This window comes from Prenolepis imparis, unplaced genomic scaffold, assembly GCF_030444845.1.
Source record: "Prenolepis imparis isolate NDT839.2.m4 unplaced genomic scaffold, iyPreImpa1.0 SCAF_8, whole genome shotgun sequence".
NCBI lineage: Eukaryota > Metazoa > Arthropoda > Insecta > Hymenoptera > Formicidae > Prenolepis > Prenolepis imparis.
Window position 1 is genome coordinate 3,610,520 of NW_028141166.1, and position 19,368 is coordinate 3,629,887.

Genomic DNA, 19,368 nt, shown 5'->3' on the forward strand with positions numbered 1-19,368 from the left:
TAAATATTTTAATTTGCATAAATAATAAAAAAAGAGTGCGAGTAACGGGAATCGAACCCGACTCACAATCAGTAACGTGATAACCACGGACTTAAGTGTACGTACTACGAGTCGGGTTCAATTCCCGTCACTTGCACTTTTTTTTTATTATGCAAATTAGAATATTTTCGGGAATTAATTAGAAAATTAATTCAACAATTTTTTTTAATATGCACTTTCAGAAAACATTTTTTTTAATGTACTCAGGAAACTGGATATAATTTTTATTTAACTTATAATCTGATTTTACACCTTATATTTAATATATTTAATTTTTTATATATTGCCCATAGTTTAACGTCATAAAATTTTGTCCTCGAATTACGTGGAACGCTACGCGCGAAAGGCGAAATCTCGTGCCTGCCGCCGCACGAGTCCACGAGACGCTCATCGTTGGTGAGACAGAGCCAGAGCGATGGATTGTTGGTCCTTGTCTGACTCATCTGTTTAGTCAGAGAGAAACCTGAGAGCGGCCACCGCGATTCAGTGGACACGTGTACTGATGCGCCCCCTGAGAAAGTAGACGTGAACTACGTCGTAACGCTCGGTAAAAAAAATAGAATATGGTTCGAATCCGTGATATGGTTCATATCCAAACTATTCGGATAAGAACCGAGTTGAGAACCAGATGAGTCAGACAAGGACCAACAATCCATCGCTCTAGCTTTGTCTCACCAACGATGAGCGTCTCGTGGACTCGTGCGGCGGCAGGCACGAGATTTCGCCTCTCGCGCGTAGTGTTCCACGTAATTCGAGGACAAAATTTTGACATTAAACTTTGGGCAATATATAAAAAATTAAATATATTAAATATAAGATGTAAGATCAGATTATAAGTTGAATAAAAATTATATCCAGTTTTTTGAGTACATTAAAAAAATTGTTTTTTGACAGTGTACATTAAAAAAAATTGTTGAATTAATTTTGTTTTAGATGAATAAATATTCTAATTTGCATAAATAATAAAAAAAAAGTGCGAGTGACGGGAATTGAACCCCACTCGTAGTACGTACACTTAAGTCCGTGGTTATCACGTTACTGATTGTGAGTCGGGTTCGATTCCCGTCACTCGCACTTTTTTTTATTATTTATGCAAATTAGAATATTTATTCATGTAAAACAAATTTAATTCAACAATTTTTTAATTTGCACTTTCAATAAAGCGTTTTATTATTCGTTTCATTTTGTATTAAATATAATGTGTAAAATCAGATTATAAGTTGAATAAAAATTATATCCAGTTTTTTGAGTACATTAAAAAATTGTTTTTTGAAAGTGTATATTAAAAAAAATTGTTGAATTAATTTTGTTTTAGATGAATAAATATTCTAATTTGCATAAATATTAAAAAAAAAGTCCGAGTGACGGGAATTGAATCCCACTTGTAGTACGTACACTTAAGGGGATCCTAGTCGAATCCTAAAGTTAGTTCTGTCGGTACGGCAGAACCAACTTTATTATTTTGGGATATCATTTTATTGACTATACAGATCAATAAATCCTTTTCCACAATTAAAGTACTTATAAAAACGGACCGCGTTAGCTATAATTCCATATATAAATCATATAAAAATCAAAAATTACAGTTTTGTTATCGGCTTCTTTCATGTCAGCTCGTAACAATACTTATTTAATAAAAATAGTTCTGCAGTTTATCTGTGCATAAAATATAGTATACGCGATAGGGTTAACATGAAGAAATATTAGCAAACAATAAAAAGTGAGATTGCAAGTCTAATAAAAATGTTATATATTAAAAACATTTTCATGCATATGTGTGTGTATATGCATATACGTGCATATGTTTGGATATGTGTGGTGCTAACCTATCGTGTGTATATGTGTATACGTGTATATGTTTGGATATGTGTGGTGCTAACCTATCGGAGTTCGACCATCCGACTAGGATCCCCTTAAGTCCGTGATTATCACGTTACTGATTGTGAGTCGGGTTCGATTCCCGTCACTCGCACTTTTTTTTTATTATTTATGCAAATTAGAATATTTATTCATGTAAAACAAAATTAATTCAACAATTTTTTTTAATATACACTTTCAAAAAACAATTTTATTAATGTACTCAAAAAACTGGATATAATTTTTATTCAACTTATAATCTGATTTTACACATTATATTTAATACAAAATGAAACAAATAATAAAACGCTTTATTGAAAGTGCAAATTAAAAAATTGTTGAATTAAATTTGTTTTACATGAATAAATATTCTAATTTGCATAAATAATAAAAAAAAAAGTGCGAGTGACGGGAATCAAACCCGACTCACAATCAGTAACGTGATAACCACGGACTTAAGTGTACGTACTACGAGTGGGGTTCAATTCCCGTCACTCGCACTTTTTTTTTATTATTTATGCAAATTAGAATATTTATTCATCTAAAACAAAATTAATTCAACAATTTTTTTTAATATACACTTTCAAAAAACAATTTTTTAATGTACTCAAAAAACTGGATATAATTTTTATTCTACTTATAATCTGATCTTACATCTTATATTTAATATATTTAATTTTTTATATATTGCCCAAAGTTTAACGTCATAAAATTTTGTCCTCGAATTACGTGGAACGCTACGCGCGAGAGGCGAAATCTCGTGCCTGCCGCCGCACGAGTCCACGAGACGCTCATCGTTGGTGAGACAAAGCTAGAGCGATGGATTGTTGGTCCTTGTCTGACTCATCTGGTTCTCAACTCGGTTCTTATCCGAATAGTTTGGATATGAACCATATCACGGATTCGAACCATATTCTATATTTTTTACCGAGCGTTACGACGTAGTTCACGTCTACTTTCTCAAGGGGCGCATCAGTACACGCGTCCACTGAATCGCGGTGGCCGCTCTCAGGTTTCTCTCTGGTTTAGTTCTCAACTCGGTTCTTATCCGAGTAGTTTGGATATGAACCATATCACGGATTCGAACCATTTACCACGCTTTTTACCGAGCGTAACGACGTAGTTTATATACACTTTCTCAGGGGGCGCATTAGTACACGCGTCCGTAAAGTCACTAGATATACAAAGTACCGCAATCATCCGCCATTTTGACGCCAACGTTACGTATGTGTGCGTGACTTTCGGCTGTCATATACGTATTCGCACCACAGACATCTATATTCGCACACATCTAACGCCGGACATCATTTCTGCCGGTGCGTGTACGTATACACTTTTCGACGCCATTTTGACGCCAAATCCTTATACATTGCATCTTATGGATTGCGGTACTTTGTTTATCTAGTGACTTTACACGTCCGCTGAATCGCGGTGGCCGCTCTCATGTTTCTCTCTGAAGATACTATATTTCTTAATAACGAAGATATGCGATTTAAGGGTCGGCAGGAGACACGGTGGAGACCTCCAGCGGCCGGCCGGGAACTACGGATTCGTTTATTCCATATTTTAGCCAAAATACTGAATGAATCTCATTAAAATCATGATATTTATAATCAGTAGGATTGTCCGCAAGTCGGTAAAGAGCTATTTTTTTGAAAAAAAGATGAAAATAAAATTTACATAAAACTTGGGGAAATGCGCAGCTAGCAGCGGGTAAGGTTGGGTTAGCTGCGAGTCCGTATTTAATTTATTATAAATTTTTAAGAGCGAAAATGCAAAATCCGGCTCTTTACCGACTTGCTTCATTATATAAAGAATATATTAAAAAAATTTCACGAAGCTATGTAACTTCTTCGATGTAAAATCTGGAATAAACGAATCTCACTAGATCTATAAGGAGCAAAAGTCATAGGGAAATTTCTATGGTAACATACTGACAGCTTGACAAAGAGAGAGTATCATTCTGTCTTCGTCTTTCTTGTATTTGATTGTAACGTCAGTATAGATAGATACAAAAACCAATACTACACACACGGATCTAAAAAATGATATTTTTACATAAAGATTTCCTCTTAGGCCGGTATTCATAGTCCGATCTTATTCAAATGGCTGCGTAGCATCTCAAACAAGACGATCATATAAGATCGAACTATGAATACCGACCTTAGACATCTGCTCATCGTCTTGTAGTAATAAGTCAGAATGTAAAAGTTATTCAAATTTATTTATAAAATTTGATTTATAAACGCATGAAAATCGCATGAGTGCTATGCATATAGCATATAGCATATAGCATATAATTCATAGCGTTATATTATGGATAGAAGTAAAGATATGATTTTGCAAAGAGAAAGAAAAAAAGGAGAATAGTGTCTTTTTTTTCAAAATTTGCATATTTAAAAATATAAAGTATTGCATATTTAAAAATATAAAGTATTAAAAAATTTTTGTAATACATTTTTTTTATAAATAAAAGTTTAAATTAAAAAGCAAAATTTCGTATACTTATTCTTTATTTCTTTAAAACGTTTCGGTCCTTTCTTTGGACCATTTTCGCGTTCTTATTTCCGACGCACCGGCTCTTATTAGCCCATTCCTTTCAATGCTTTATTTGAATAAAAATTTAATACAGTTTTTATTTACTGTTATATTAATGTAATAGTTTTTAAAATTTTCTAGTCTATTATATAGTAATATTAAATTAGAAGCAGGAAATATGTAAAGTATGTGACAATTTTTTTGTTGAAACATATCAAAATTAATTAATTTTCTCATATCTCATTCACATTCCATAATATAAATTAGTAAAATGCACTGGAAACTTTCTCTTCTCAATAAATTAATCAATAACTATTGTTAGGGGAGGGTATCTACAATTCTCCCCTTTGCGAATATTGCGAATGATAGCGAACGTTTTATGAGACGAAACGATACGAAAGCGACGCGAATGCTTTACATAAAACGATAATTACGCAAAGCCGCGTGGATAGCGAGATTAAACCAATACATATGCAATTAATGAGCAAAGGTAAGCGACTCACCGTGCGATGCGTGCCTCGTGCTTCTCAAGCAGATCCTCCAAAGCTTTTCCGTGCAGCATGCAGTGAGCGTTAAGCGATAAAGCAGTGTAAGTAAGAGAGAGAGAGAGAGAGATAAGCGTGCCGAATGCAGTTCCTTCCATCCATGCAATTTCAACTCCTGCAAAGGGATGAAGTCTCCTCTCTTCCAGTGAGGTATGAGCAACCAGTCGTGTAGATACTGAGCCAGTATTCGAACAAGTATTCCGGAGCGGATCTCGTGAGCAAGTGTCCGAGCCTTCTTCCTGTAAGGCACGGCAAGCGAGTAGTGTGCTCCCACACTCAATAATTTGGATCGATGGATAGCGATGGCAGCACCGTTTAGTTAATCGATTACCTTTGGGCTCCGATTCGCTATCCATCGGCAATACGTTACAATAAAGTCAAAATAATTTACAATAAGCATTCGAAACGACAAACATGTTAAAGAAAATATAACTAGCGCGATAACAATAATAGACAAATTAACATACGACACGAACAATTGGTGAGCGCCAAACATACCGCCCACCAAATATATATATATATTTTGAATCAATTATCTGGTGGACTGCCCTTCGGCAATGGGCAGAGCTTCACCAAAGGACGTGTTAATGAGCCATTCGTTGTTTTTACGGTGGCTACTCGCGGAACTCCGTCACGACCGGGATGCAATTCTGTGATGCGTCCTCGCTTCCAATGCAAAGGAGGGACGTTATCCTCTTTCACCAAGACCAACGAACCCTTCTCGATCGGATCGATTTGATTGAGCCATTTTGGACGTTGCTGCAGGGTATGGAGATACTCCTGATGCCAACGCTTCCAAAAGTCCTGATGCATTCGCTGCGCCAGTTGCCATCTATCCAGTCGATTCATCGGCACCAAGGTCAAATCAGGACTCGGAATGGACACGAGTGGTTCCATGGTGATGAAGTGACCCGGCGAAAGTACCGTGAGATCGTTCGGATCGGAAGTCATAGGACAGAGGGGCCTTGAATTCAACACGGCCTCTATCTGAGCGAGCACCGTACTAAATTCCTCGATCGTGAGGATTTGATCGCCTACTACCCGTTTGAGATGGGTCTTCATCGATTTCACTCCCGACTCCCACAGTCCTCCAAAATGAGGCGCGGATGGAGGATTGAAAGACCATCTTATTTTCTCGGTCTCTGAAGCGAACCGCATGTGATCGACCAGCTCTCGATGCGCACCAACAAAATTAGTTCCGCAGTCGCTAAACAGTAACGAGCATCTTCCTCGCCTGGCCACGAATCGGCGCAAGGCTGCTAAAAAGGAATCCGTGGATAACGAGAAAGCTATTTCCAAATGAATAGCCTTGATCGTGAAGCAAACGAACAAGCAGACATAGACTTTGAAAGGTGTTATTCCGCGAGCACGACGATTAGTTACCAGGAAAGGTCCTGCATAATCAGTCCCGGTAACAGAAAAAGGCTTTACCTGAATTACGCGCTCCGAAGGTAGATCAGCCATAGGCGGCTGCGCAAAACGAGGATTAGCGCGAAAGCACTTGTAGCACCGGGATAAAACGCGTTTTATCGCTCGATGTGCTCCTAAAATCCAAAAGTGTTGCGCTAGCAAGTACTGCATCGCGCGTCGACCTGGATGTAAATGTACCTGATGAGTATGCTCAACGACGAGGTCCGTGAGCCTATGCTTGTTAGGTAACAACGCTGGATGTTTAGATTCATAATGGCGTGTCTGTACTGATTTGACCAGGACAAGCAATGCCGAATGCATTTCCAACTGATCTACTGCTACAGAGGCTGAAACTGGCTTCCCTTTTGATTTAGCGATAAAGCGTAAACAATAAGCCGCTATTCTAGAAATTTTATTCAACGACGAGAAACGATCTAGTAACGACATGAGCTGATTCGAGTTTACGACACAAGCAAAGGTTAGAGTTCTGGCTTCTTCCTCCACCAGAATATTCGATTCGACAACGGATTCGAGGTTAGACTCGACAACAGATGCGGATTTGGACGCGATGGCAGATTCAGAATGAGACTCGAAGTCCAACAACCAGTCAGGGCCATGCCACCACATAGCACAGTCCAGCAGCTCCTTCGGGTACAAACCCCGTGAGCAATGATCCGCCGGGTTAGACTTAGTGTCGACGTGCCCCCAGGACGAGATTTGTATCTTTTCTTGTATCCTGGCCACTCGATTACGTACGAACGTCTTCCATCGATGGGGAGCGGAACGTATCCACGAAAGCGCGACCATAGAATCGGACCAGGCATACACGCTGTCAAGTTTCAGATGATCCTTGAAGACTTGCTGGAGGTATGCGATCAGATCCGAGAGCAACACCGCTGCACAGAGCTCCAAACGAGGCAAGGTGATAGACTTAAGCGGAGCGACTTTAGATTTGGCGCTAAGCAGCCGAATGGTTACGCCATCAATCGCGACAATGCGCATGTAAACTACGGCTCCATAGCCTTGTTCACTAGCGTCACAAAATCCGTGTATCTCACGGCGAACTACGTTATTTCGAGCTAAAGAACGAGGTATGCGAAGCGAGGTTAAAACTGAGAGCTCAGACCTATACCTGTCCCAGCGCTGACACACCTCCAAGGGAGGTGTTGTGTCCCAATCTAGCTTCAAGGTCCACAAGAGTTGAATTAACCTCTTCGCTGCGAACGAGAGAGGCGTCAAGAAACCCAAGGGATCAAATATTCGAGCTAGTTCTGAGAGAATTGTACGCTTGGAACAATCTCTGTTCAAAGTGTTGACTTGAAACCCGAAGCTATCTGAACTAGAGTACCAACGAAGTCCTAATATTTTGAGAAATTGATTCTCTTCTGATTCGAACGACATCATCGAGCTACTGCAGTACTGAGGATCCAAATCGGCTAACACTTCTGGATGGCTGCTTGCCCACTTCCTCAGTTCGAAACCGCCACTTTGAAGCAACAGCTGCAACTGATTCTGCAAATTGCGAGCCTCTTCCATTGAGTGTACACTAGTAACTATGTCGTCCACATAGAGAGAAGACATGATCGTAGAAGACGCCATGGGATGACTATCTCTACCGTCCTTCGCTAGTTGGAGCAGACAACGAATTGCGAGATAAGGAGATGGAGTGACCCCAAATGTTACCGTTTTCAACCGGTAATCGGATATCTGATCCTCCTCGGAGAAGCGCCATACGATCCGTTGGTAGTCGCATTGGCCAGGCTCGATCCATATTTGTCGAAACATCTGCTTGACATCCGCAGTTAGAGCCACGAATCCAGTACAGAAACGAAGAAGAATCGCCATCAAATCTTGCTGCAGCTTGGGTCCACTCAACAAGGTCTGATTCAATGACGATCCGTTGGTACACCTAGACGAAGCATCGAAAACGACACGTAACTTAGTGGTCTCACTGTCGAGTTTTATTACTCCATGATGGGGTAAATAATAAACCGGCCCGTCTGCTGGATAGGGCTGTTTAATTAACTCCATGTGACCACTGTCGAGATAATCTTGCATGAATTTGCAATAATCTGTTTTGAAGGTAACGTCCGCTTTGAAGAGGCGTTCGAGCGAGCGAAATCTATTAAGCGCGATTTGACGAGAGTCAACGAAACAAGGGAGATCCCTCGAAAAGGGATACGAGACTATAAAGCGACCTGAGTTCCCGCGACGAGTAGTCCGCTCGAACAATTCCTCACAGCGCCTATCGTTGTCAGAACTTGAAGTACAATCTGGAATTTCCTCCAATTGCCAGAATCTACTTAATGTGTCATCAATCGATTCTATGGTGGTCACACATGAACGCAGGTTTCTCGGAGAATGCGAGGAAACCGCGCCCATCAGAACCCACCCGAAAATAGTGTTGAAGGCATCCGGATCTCCGAAGCTCCCCTTACGACGGCCATCGCCAAGAATAGAGACGAACATTTCAGCTCCCAAGAGGATGTCGATTGAACAAGGAAGATGGTAGTCCGGGTCGGCGAGTGGTAAACCTTCCAAATGCTTCCATGACTTCTTCTCAACTTGAATATTTGACAAGGGAGAAACGATACGCGACAGCACTGTAGCTTCAACAGGCAATCGAATATCAGCCCGATTAGCTACTTGAAGTACGAAAGAGGTCCTACCCTTGGCGGTGGCGGCCTTGACATCATTCACGCCTAAGACCAGCATGCGATGCTTGGTGCGGTTAAATCCTCCTCTTCGCAGGCAACTCTCGGTGATGAAGTTTGATTGACTAGCGCTATCCAACAAAATACGAACCGGGAAGGTGTTGCCGTGAACGTCCAGAATCTCGGCCTTCACAGTAGACAGTAATATTACCGGTCTGGATTCTGCCACGCTAGTCAGCACTACGGCTTGAGAGCCTTGTGACGAAGCAGCCATCTCAGCATCCTGTGTCGGAGAAGCCGGGCTGGCAGTAGCGACTGTTGAAGCGGAACTAGGGTTTTGATCAAAGTGCAGGAGCGTGTGATGCTTTGATTGGTATGACCGACACGTCCAGGTAGAAGGGCAGGACTTCACATTATGACCTACACGAAGACAATTAATACACAATTTCAATTTCTTGACGAGAGAAAATCTGTCCCTAATCGCGGACTTCAAAAATTGAGGACATTTTGTAAGAACGTGTTGCTCCTTACAAACTAGACAAGCTGCTGAACTGGTCACAAAAGACGATACCGAAGCCCTGGATTTGGAGGATGAAGTATTGTACTTCGCGTCCTTTTCTCCTGGTTTGTTCGAGAAATCCGAGGAAGGAGGCATGACGGCAAGAACCTTGCAATACTTCTGCAGGAACTTTATTAGCTGCTCATATTGTGGAACCTCGGTCTTGCGATGTTCCGACTCAAACTTCTCGCGCAAAGACGGTGTGAGTTTATCCAGCAAAAGATTAAGCAGTATGAAACTCCACGATTCCGTCGGAAACTTCATCAATTGCAACGCTCTTATGTTCTCGCGGAATGTATCCAGCAATGCAAGCAAAGAACTTGCCGAATCTTGCTTCAAGGGCTTTGCCTTAACGATCGAATTCCAATAGTGAGTGGCTAACTTCCTCTTGTTCTGATAGCGGCCTATCAACGTATCATACGCGATCGGATAATGGTCTTCGGAAAACGGCAAATTTTTTATGATGGTCAGCGCTTCCCCCCTCAACGACGACAACAAATATTGATATTTCTCCATGGCGGAGATTTGCTTGTTTTTATGAATTGACGTATTGTAAAGCGCAATAAATGAGGGCCAGAGTGCTAACTCTCCGGAGAATTGAGGGAGCGTTATCTTCGGCAACCTAATCGTCGAGCTGTGAGTCGAGTCACGAGTAGATGATGTCGCCGGTCGAGACAGTTCCGTCATCGAGGAATGTTGAGCTTTTATCGCGTAATGCATCTTGTCGAACTGGACTCTAATTAGATCCTCCTTATCAAAATCCGTCGCTTCATGAAGTAATTTCAAATGCACATGCTCGAATTCGTCTGCAACTGTCTTTAAACTAGGATAACGGGCAAGAAAGAGCGATTTGTCTTGTGGACTGGAGTCGGCTATCAAAGAAGCATCATAAATCTCCTTCACTCTCCTCATGCATAACTCTCGTTTGGCTTGCGCGATCCTCGGCATCTTAACTTGAGTGTAGCGAATTACTAAATATACAGAAAGGATCGAGAAACGAGGAAGAAATACGAGCGAAGGAGAATGGTAACAAGAGCGAAATGAACGAAGAAAAGAGAAAGCAGAGACGAAAACAATAGAGGATATGAAAGAAGCTAAATGAAAGAAATATGACACAAAAGGCGACAACTAGAGAAACGAATGATAGAGGCAACGGACCGCGTTTTCTTACTATAGTTTCGTGAAAGCTCCGTTTAAAATATTACCTTTATATATTATCGTAGTGATAGCGACCGATAATAATTCCGATTCGCATAATAAGCGATACGAGATTGAAAGTTAATACAATGTAAGGCAATACACGAGCGGCTCAATACCCGAGAACGTCCTTGTATACAAGACAGACAATGAGATAACGACCGCTGACGGTAATCAACAACGTATGGCTCAGTAGCACGTATCCTTAGAATTTGCCTCTGATATTACAAACCTGTAAATGTGCTGAAAATAATATGTCCGCTGACAAATTAACAACAATGTTAGCACAATGTCAAGTAATAAACAAATACAATAAAGAAGAGAATAATAAGCGCAAATTCAAGTATAATATTGATCAGTAACTGAAAGAAAATATAGAAGTAATAAGCGCAATATAAGTATCAATGTTCAATAAATTAAAATATGAAATAGCAATAAGAAATAATATTTGCAAATAATAAGCGCGAAATAATAACGAAATTAACTGCAAATAAGTGTAGCGAAAATATTCAATAACGAAAATATAATACTAACTCGAAAATTAAGGATAACATGATAATTGCAATAGTAAGCAAATTAGGCGCAAGGGCAAATGAAAAATAATAGTAACAAAATATTGTAATAATAAGGAATAAAAATGATTGCAAATAGTAAGCGCAAATTAGTAACAAAGTACTCGCAAATGATAAACGATACAAATAATAATAGCGAAAATATTCAATAACGAAAATATAATACTAACTCGAAATTTAAGGATAACATGATAATTGCAAATAATAAGCAATTTAGGCGCAATGGCAAATGAAAAATAATAGTAACAAAATATTGTATAACGAAAATATCGCAATAATAAAGCGAAAGTAATGACTAAATACTTGCGAATAGCAATCGCAAAGTAATAACGAACGTAGCAATGAGCACAATGTTCGATTAACAAGTGCTGCAAATATTTGTTTAAAGTACAACGAATTAATTTAACGCAATCAATATTAGCAAGATTTCGAAGTTTGAACGAATCGAGTATAGTGCTCACGAGAGACCGACGCGTAGACAAACAAGCAAAAAAGGGACTATGGAATGTCCGCAAAAAACGAGAGAGAGAGCGAAATGTAAAGAGAATACGAGAGAGCGATATCGAAATAACGAAATAAATTGATGATCGAAATCTTACTAAATTTTTAATGTTAACGTTAAATTAGTATTCGGCTCGAAGGACCAATGTTAGGGGAGGGTATCTACAATTCTCCCCTTTGCGAATATTGCGAATGATAGCGAACGTTTTATGAGACGAAACGATACGAAAGCGACGCGAATGCTTTACATAAAACGATAATTACGCAAAGCCGCGTGGATAGCGAGATTAAACCAATACATATGCAATTAATGAGCAAAGGTAAGCGACTCACCGTGCGATGCGTGCCTCGTGCTTCTCAAGCAGATCCTCCAAAGCTTTTCCGTGCAGCATGCAGTGAGCGTTAAACGATAAAGCAGTGTAAGTAAGAGAGAGAGAGAGAGAGATAAGCGTGCCGAATGCAGTTCCTTCCATCCATGCAATTTCAACTCCTGCAAAGGGATGAAGTCTCCTCTCTTCCAGTGAGGTATGAGCAACCAGTCGTGTAGATACTGAGCCAGTATTCGAACAAGTGTTCCGGAGCGGATCTCGTGAGCAAGTGTCCGAGCCTTCTTCCTGTAAGGCACGGCAAGCGAGTAGTGTGCTCCCACACTCAATAATTTGGATCGATGGATAGCGATGGCAGCACCGTTTAGTTAATCGATTACCTTTGGGCTCCGATTCGCTATCCATCGGCAATACGTTACAATAAAGTCAAAATAATTTACAATAAGCATTCGAAACGACAAACATGTTAAAGAAAATATAACTAGCGCGATAACAATAATAGACAAACTAACATACGACACGAACAATTGGTGAGCGCCAAACAACTATAATCTTTGATCATTTGTCAGAGGATGCATTTGAAAAAATAATATATATAATATTATTAATATAATAATATTAATAATATATATGTATTTGTATTGTTTTCTTAAAACTTTTATCTTCTAGTTCAGAATCAAATTTTTTGTTGAATATTTTTATATATATTACAAGTTATTTATACATATTTCTAATTTATTTGGAAATATGGGAGATATCAATATGGAAAGGCTGAAAGAAAAAGAAATATTTCTTTTATCTCCGACTCATAAACGCGCAAGTTTTAAAGTATGTGCTAAATTAAGATAGTGATATAAATTTGATAACACAGTTCAACAAAAGTATCACATCATAACACATAATTCATGATATTTTATTCTCCTTATATTTTGTGTAACATAAGGAATTATCCTTATGTATATTAATATGTACTTCGATATATTTTTATCATATTCGGCTTTAATCTAACCCAGATAACAAAACGTCTAAAATCGAGATATAAGATGTCTAAAAGACGTCATTAAGATGTCTTTTAGACATCATTATAATGTTTTTAAGACCTCTTTTATCTTTAAGATGTCTTTAAGATGTCCCGTTTTTAAACGTGATATTGTCTGTGAATCTACAGAATTTGACTATAATCTTGCAACTCTAACTTTCAGAATACGCGCAAATAACTTATTTAACATTTTACATAGCAATCGTTCACGCGGCCGTTTTATTTCTCTATTAATATAATATTTACAAGACTGAATCATAGAAACAAATATTGCGCGTATATTTTGTTTGATATATTTTTGTGTTTTATTTTATGTTTAATATTATAAACTATAAACAATATATAATACAGATTTAAATATTATAAAATGTACAGGGTGTCTGAGAGGCATTTAATAGCAAAATATATCAATAAGAATATGTTATATAAAACAATATTTTAAGCAAAAATTGTTTGAAAGGAGATCACAATCTGAATACATTTAAAATATTCGAATATCTAAAAGTATTAATATCAAACATAATAGGTACATAAGTTGTCAATGTCAGCAGTCATTACATCGTCGTTCAGTTATCTGAAAATTGATCGTAACCCGTCAATGTTACTTGAAAGCTTTAAGTTAATTGGTATGAGATTGGCTCAATAAAATATTAATGCGAAAGCATGCGTCATTGCTACGGTAAAAATACGAGCATTTCCGAAATATGTATACGAAATCATGTCAAAGAAACTATTAAAATACACTATCGTTTATATATCACACCTTAAAGGTGTGGTATACAGAGAAAGTAAACATTATTAATTATTCATTCTGAATTATTCATTCATATGAATTACTAGATCTAGTTGCGTAGAAGTAACCAAAAAACATAATACATATACATGTGAAATTAATTAATCTATAATTTGACATTAAAAAGTGTGGAAAACCTGACGTTAAAATTTACATAGCGCAAAGTTCTAATGCGCTTATCTATTCATAGTACACTTGCATACAGAATAATAAGATTTTAAAAGTTTAAACTTTTTCAAATAGTTGAAAAAGAATGCACACATAATCAAAAACTTTACTTAAAGTAATATTCTTAATTTTTTACTACATTTTTTACATGCATATGTATATTTTGTGCTTTTTTACATAATTATTTTTACGCAATTAGATTTAATAATAAAAATATATATGTACAAAATAAAAAAATTAATAATATTCGTCGATGATCACATTTGTAAGATGTAATATAACAAAATGGTTGTATTCTTGCTATTTTTTTCCATGGGCTACTCATAATTTTTTATGTTAAAGAATAAATTGTGAATTAATATTTTATATTAAAATTTGGAAATTGTTTATTTGAAAATAATTAGTCGGTTATTTTTAATCCTCATAATTTGCAATGAGTTCAATAAAAGTTAAAATAAAAATTTTTTTCCCTCCCCCCTCCTCTCATTCCTCTCATTCTACTCATTCCTCTCACTCCTCTCACTCCTCTCTGTATAAAATGTATCAGTGGCGGTGGTGGTGGCGGTGGTGGTGGCGGTGGCGGTGGTGGCGGCTGTTGTAATGGTGGTGGTGGTGGTGGCGGCGGTGGTGGCGGCGATGGTGGCGGCGGTGGTGGCGGCGGTGGTGGCGGCGGTGGTGGCGGTGGTGGTGGTGGTGGTGGTGGTGGTGGTAGCGGCGGCGGTTGTAATTGCCGCCGTTCACGCCGACGTTGGCGATAACGCCTTCTTCGTTCTGATATCTGTAAAAGAAATTTAAATTTATTGTTACAAAAAATATACATGTTTATATCGTCTCTCTCTTTCTCTCTCTCTCTCTCTCTCTCTCTCTCTCTCTCTCTCTCTCTCTCTCTCTCTCTCTCTTATAACTTAAACTATATATAATATTATCATAAAGAAAACATGTATTAGTTTGTGTAATATATATTTTTGCAATCATATTATTTAAAATTTTTTAATAATAATAAAGATAATTATAATATATACATATATATATATATATATATATTAAATAATTATCCCTATTTTTAAGAAAAAATTATAAATAATATGAAAACAATGTATACATATATATATATATATATATATATATATATCCTCCCGCCCACTCTGTCTTTCTCTTTCTGTCTCTCATCATAACACTGATACTAATATAATAACTATCAAAAAGAAATTATCAAACAAATATTTGTTTTTTTTTTGATAGTTATTATATTAGTATCAGTGTTACGATGAGAGACAGAAAGAGAAAGACAGAGAGTGGGCGGGAGAATGGAAGCGATATAAACATTTTCTATTATTTTATTATACATATATACATATGTGTGTTGTATGCGTTTGTGTGTGTTTATGTTGTATAATAAAATAAAGAAATATATTTGATGAAAATATACTTACGCTTTGTGGTCGCCGTTCTGACATTAAAAGAACGAGGGGCGGGTGCAATATTTGGCCCGGCAGCACGTGGCCGGGCAGCATCTGGCCGAGCAGCACCTGGCCGGGCAGCACGTGGCCGGGCAGCACGTGGCCGGGCAGCACGTGGCCGGGCAGCACTAGATCCCTAACCGGCACGACCGCGGCCGGTGCAGGCATCGGTATTGCTGCAAAAGAAAATGTTAAATTATATATATATAATGTAATATGTTAATTATATATATATAAAGCATATTTATATATATGTATATGCGTTGAACTACGTTATTGTAGGTTATCATAGGTTCGAAAGATGCATTGCTTACAATAATCTTTATATATAAATAATTTATGTTTTTTATTTAAATATGGAATTGAATAAGTAAATAGTATATAATGTACGTATGTACACATATACATATATATATAAATGTATACATAAATAAAAAGAACAATTACTCACCATGCTCGCGATTCGCCATGTTGCAAGGTACTATCGAATGCAATTATATCGCTTACAATCGCACAACCAATAAAGTGCCGTGATTGGTGCGTTGACATTGCAGCGTTGATAGCACAACTCGTATTTGTTTCATGCATTATTGTATCAATGTTACTTCTATGTACTTTTTATTACAGTGCCTTTAGTATTGTAAAGTACAGTGTATGTACATATAGTATTGAGAGAGGTTCCGTATTTATTATAGTATTTATTTTTATTTGTGTATAATTTTCTTGTATTATTAGTATTATTTAGGCATATACAATATATACATTATGCCAAAATATACTAATAAGAAAATGACGTCGGCGAAGCATTTATCTGTGTCACAGAAAATGCGTCGTATGCGACAAGCAAGTGACAGGAATTCTTGTGACAATTCTTTCGTGATTGAAAAAAGAATTGAGGACTCCGGAAAAGGATCATTGGAATGCGTATCGGGTATGGAAATTCCAGGTAAATCACACCAATTATATGCATGCGAGGATAACAGAAATGTAGATAACGACACGTTGACATCATTATCTTTTATGGAAACATTTTCTCAATCATCTGTCGATGCATGCGCGACACAAAAGTTTCAATCGGAAAAAAATATTTTAGATGATGATGATTCATCTGTAGGATCATTATCTGACGTTCGTGAATTTTGTAAAAATTTGACAAATTTGTCGATGAACGAGCCGCACGCATATACAGATGAGAGAAATGTGATGACAGATAATGATGCGTTCACACCGCAGTCGTTGAATACATTTCTTGAAAATTCTGCAGATGCATGCACGGAATCGGAAAATACAATGCAAAGCAATATCGAAGATATCGAAGACGTCGAAAATGTTGAAAACGTTGAAGACAATGAAGATATCGAAAATATTGTTTTGCATTCTGATGAGAATATCGACGCATATCGCTTGTATTCTGAAGAGATTAGTGGACGACGTATCGTCGATTTTGGGCATGTTTTTGCTGAATTGCAGAGACTGTCCACTCATTGGATCGGCGAATGTCGTTTTACTGATCTTGTAATAAGCGAAAAGAAGCGTGACGGTCTAAAAACCCGATTTTCTGTCAAATGTCGAATGTGTAACTTCATGCGTAGCTTTTGGAGTGAACCAACAGACGACAGAATATTGGATGTCAATAAAGGTATCGTATCCGGTACTATATTGACAGGGACTGGTCATAAGCAGCTTGAAGAACTTCTTGCTGCTGCGGATGTTCCATGCATGAGTAGTAAAACATATATAAAGCATCATAACGAAATATCGGAAGCCTTCGCCGCCGCCGCGGAAAAAGAAATGCGCGTGGCTGGCGAAGAGGAAAAACGTTTGGCAATCGAAAGAGGAGATGTCATAGACGGCATTCCGCATATACCCGTGATAACAGATGGCTCGTGGATGAAGAGATCCTACCGTACTGGTAGTTATGATTCTCCATCCGGAGCAGCTATTATTACGGGATATCATTCTAAAAAAGTGTTATTTGTTGGTGTCCGTAATAAATATTGTATTGTCTGCGCGAGAGCAGCTAAAATTAATGTAGTAGCAAAAGAGCATACATGTTTTAAAAATTGGGGAAGTAATCAGAGCTCCACCAGTATGGAAAGTGATATAATCCTCGAAGGCTTCCGACTTAGTTTAGAAATGCATGGCCTTATTTATAATAAATATATCGGTGACGGTGATAGTAACGTATTAAAAAAATTGAGAGATTTTCCACCGTATCCAAATATTGTTGTGGAGAAGATTGAATGCACGAATCATCTTCTCCGCAATCTTTGTAATAAAATACGTGAAGCAGGTAGTACCGGTAGTAGAAATATATCAAAATTAAAGAAGGTCGTTGAGCACAGCGTTATGAAAATTCGAAACGCTGTGGTCAAGGCTGTCACCTTTCGCCGCAATCGTGAAGTTAGTTGGCAAACAAAAATTTTAGAATTAATGAAAGATTTAAATAATATAGCCATGTATTTGGTGAACATAAAGATTGTGCTTCGCTTCAATATTTCTGTAATGGACAACAGAAAGAAGGCGATCAAAATCTTGTGCCCCAATTACAACGTGCAGGATTATTACAAAAAGTAGAAAATGCTATGAAACGCATTATAGAAAATGCCGATAGTTTACTATATCAATTTACTAGTAATTCCATTGAAAATTGTAATGGAATTATAAGTAAATTTATTGGTGGCAAGCGCGTTCATTATGCCATGAAAGGTTCTTATCAGACACGCGTTAAAGCATCCGTAGTGCAATGTAATACTTCGCGAGCCTTAAGTTCTGTTTGTCGTGCGATAGATAAAAAATCATCCACACAAACAGAAATTATTGAAAATAGAAATATAAAAAAAAATGCCAACCAACTTCAACGAACACGTGCGACGAAAGAATTAGGTCTCTCTGTTCGTACATCTAAATTTTCCGCTAAAATAACGGCTGATAAAGATTATGGACCAAATGTAGAACGGCCAGATATCGAAGGTAATATGTACGAACAGCTGAGACTTAATCATTATGAAATGTTATTAGAGCAACAACGTAATTGTGCTGTATTGGAGTGTGCTACACGGGATCAGCATGAAAACCCGGAGTGGCACAACGTACGGCGAAATCTTCTTACTGCTTCAAACTTTGGAAAAGTTTGTAGCAGAAGAGAAACAACTTCGTGCCAAAATCTTGTGAAAGCAATTCTTTATCCTCCTCGATTGACGGGCGCGGCTGTTGAGTGGGGTAAAGAAAAAGAGATGATGGCACGAGAGCAATTGCAGGTGGAATTAGGGATAGAAATTAATAATTGTGATATATTTATAGATGAAATTATCCCATATCTTGCCGCGACGCCTGACGGCATTGTCGGAGACGATACTATCATTGAGATTAAATGTCCTTATGCGGCGCGGCATGTGTCTCCTATCACTGCAATGCTCAATAAGATTTCACATATTTATAGAATATTTGATAAAACGAATGACACTCGAATGAATCAAAGACACGCGTACTACTTCCAAGTGCAGGGACAACTCCACATAACGCAAAGAAAGTATTGCATTTTTGCTGTGTGGACACCCTTTGGATTGAAGTACACGATTGTCGAGCGTGATGACAGATTTTGGGAAACAAAAATGTCAGCACTGCTTAAACGATTCTACGAGGACTGCTTGGTTGCTGAAATAATAGATAGTAGAGTAGCAAGAAATATGCCTATTCGGGAACCGTAG

General features: G+C 37.9%; 2 protein-coding genes across 2 annotated transcripts; one reads left to right on the forward strand and one right to left on the reverse strand.

Moving 5' to 3' along the window:
- Positions 1-5,507: 5,507 nt before the first annotated feature.
- LOC145939298 (uncharacterized) lies at positions 5,508-10,550 on the reverse strand. The gene has a single exon (XM_083043533.1). It carries the CDS (start codon positions 10,548-10,550, stop codon positions 5,508-5,510), a length of 5,043 nt encoding a protein of 1,680 aa, XP_082899659.1.
- An 8,086-nt stretch (positions 10,551-18,636) lies between these two features.
- LOC145939299 (uncharacterized) lies at positions 18,637-19,368 on the forward strand. Its single transcript, XM_083043534.1, has one exon. The coding sequence runs from the start codon at positions 18,637-18,639 to the stop codon at positions 19,366-19,368; it is 732 nt and encodes a 243-aa protein (XP_082899660.1).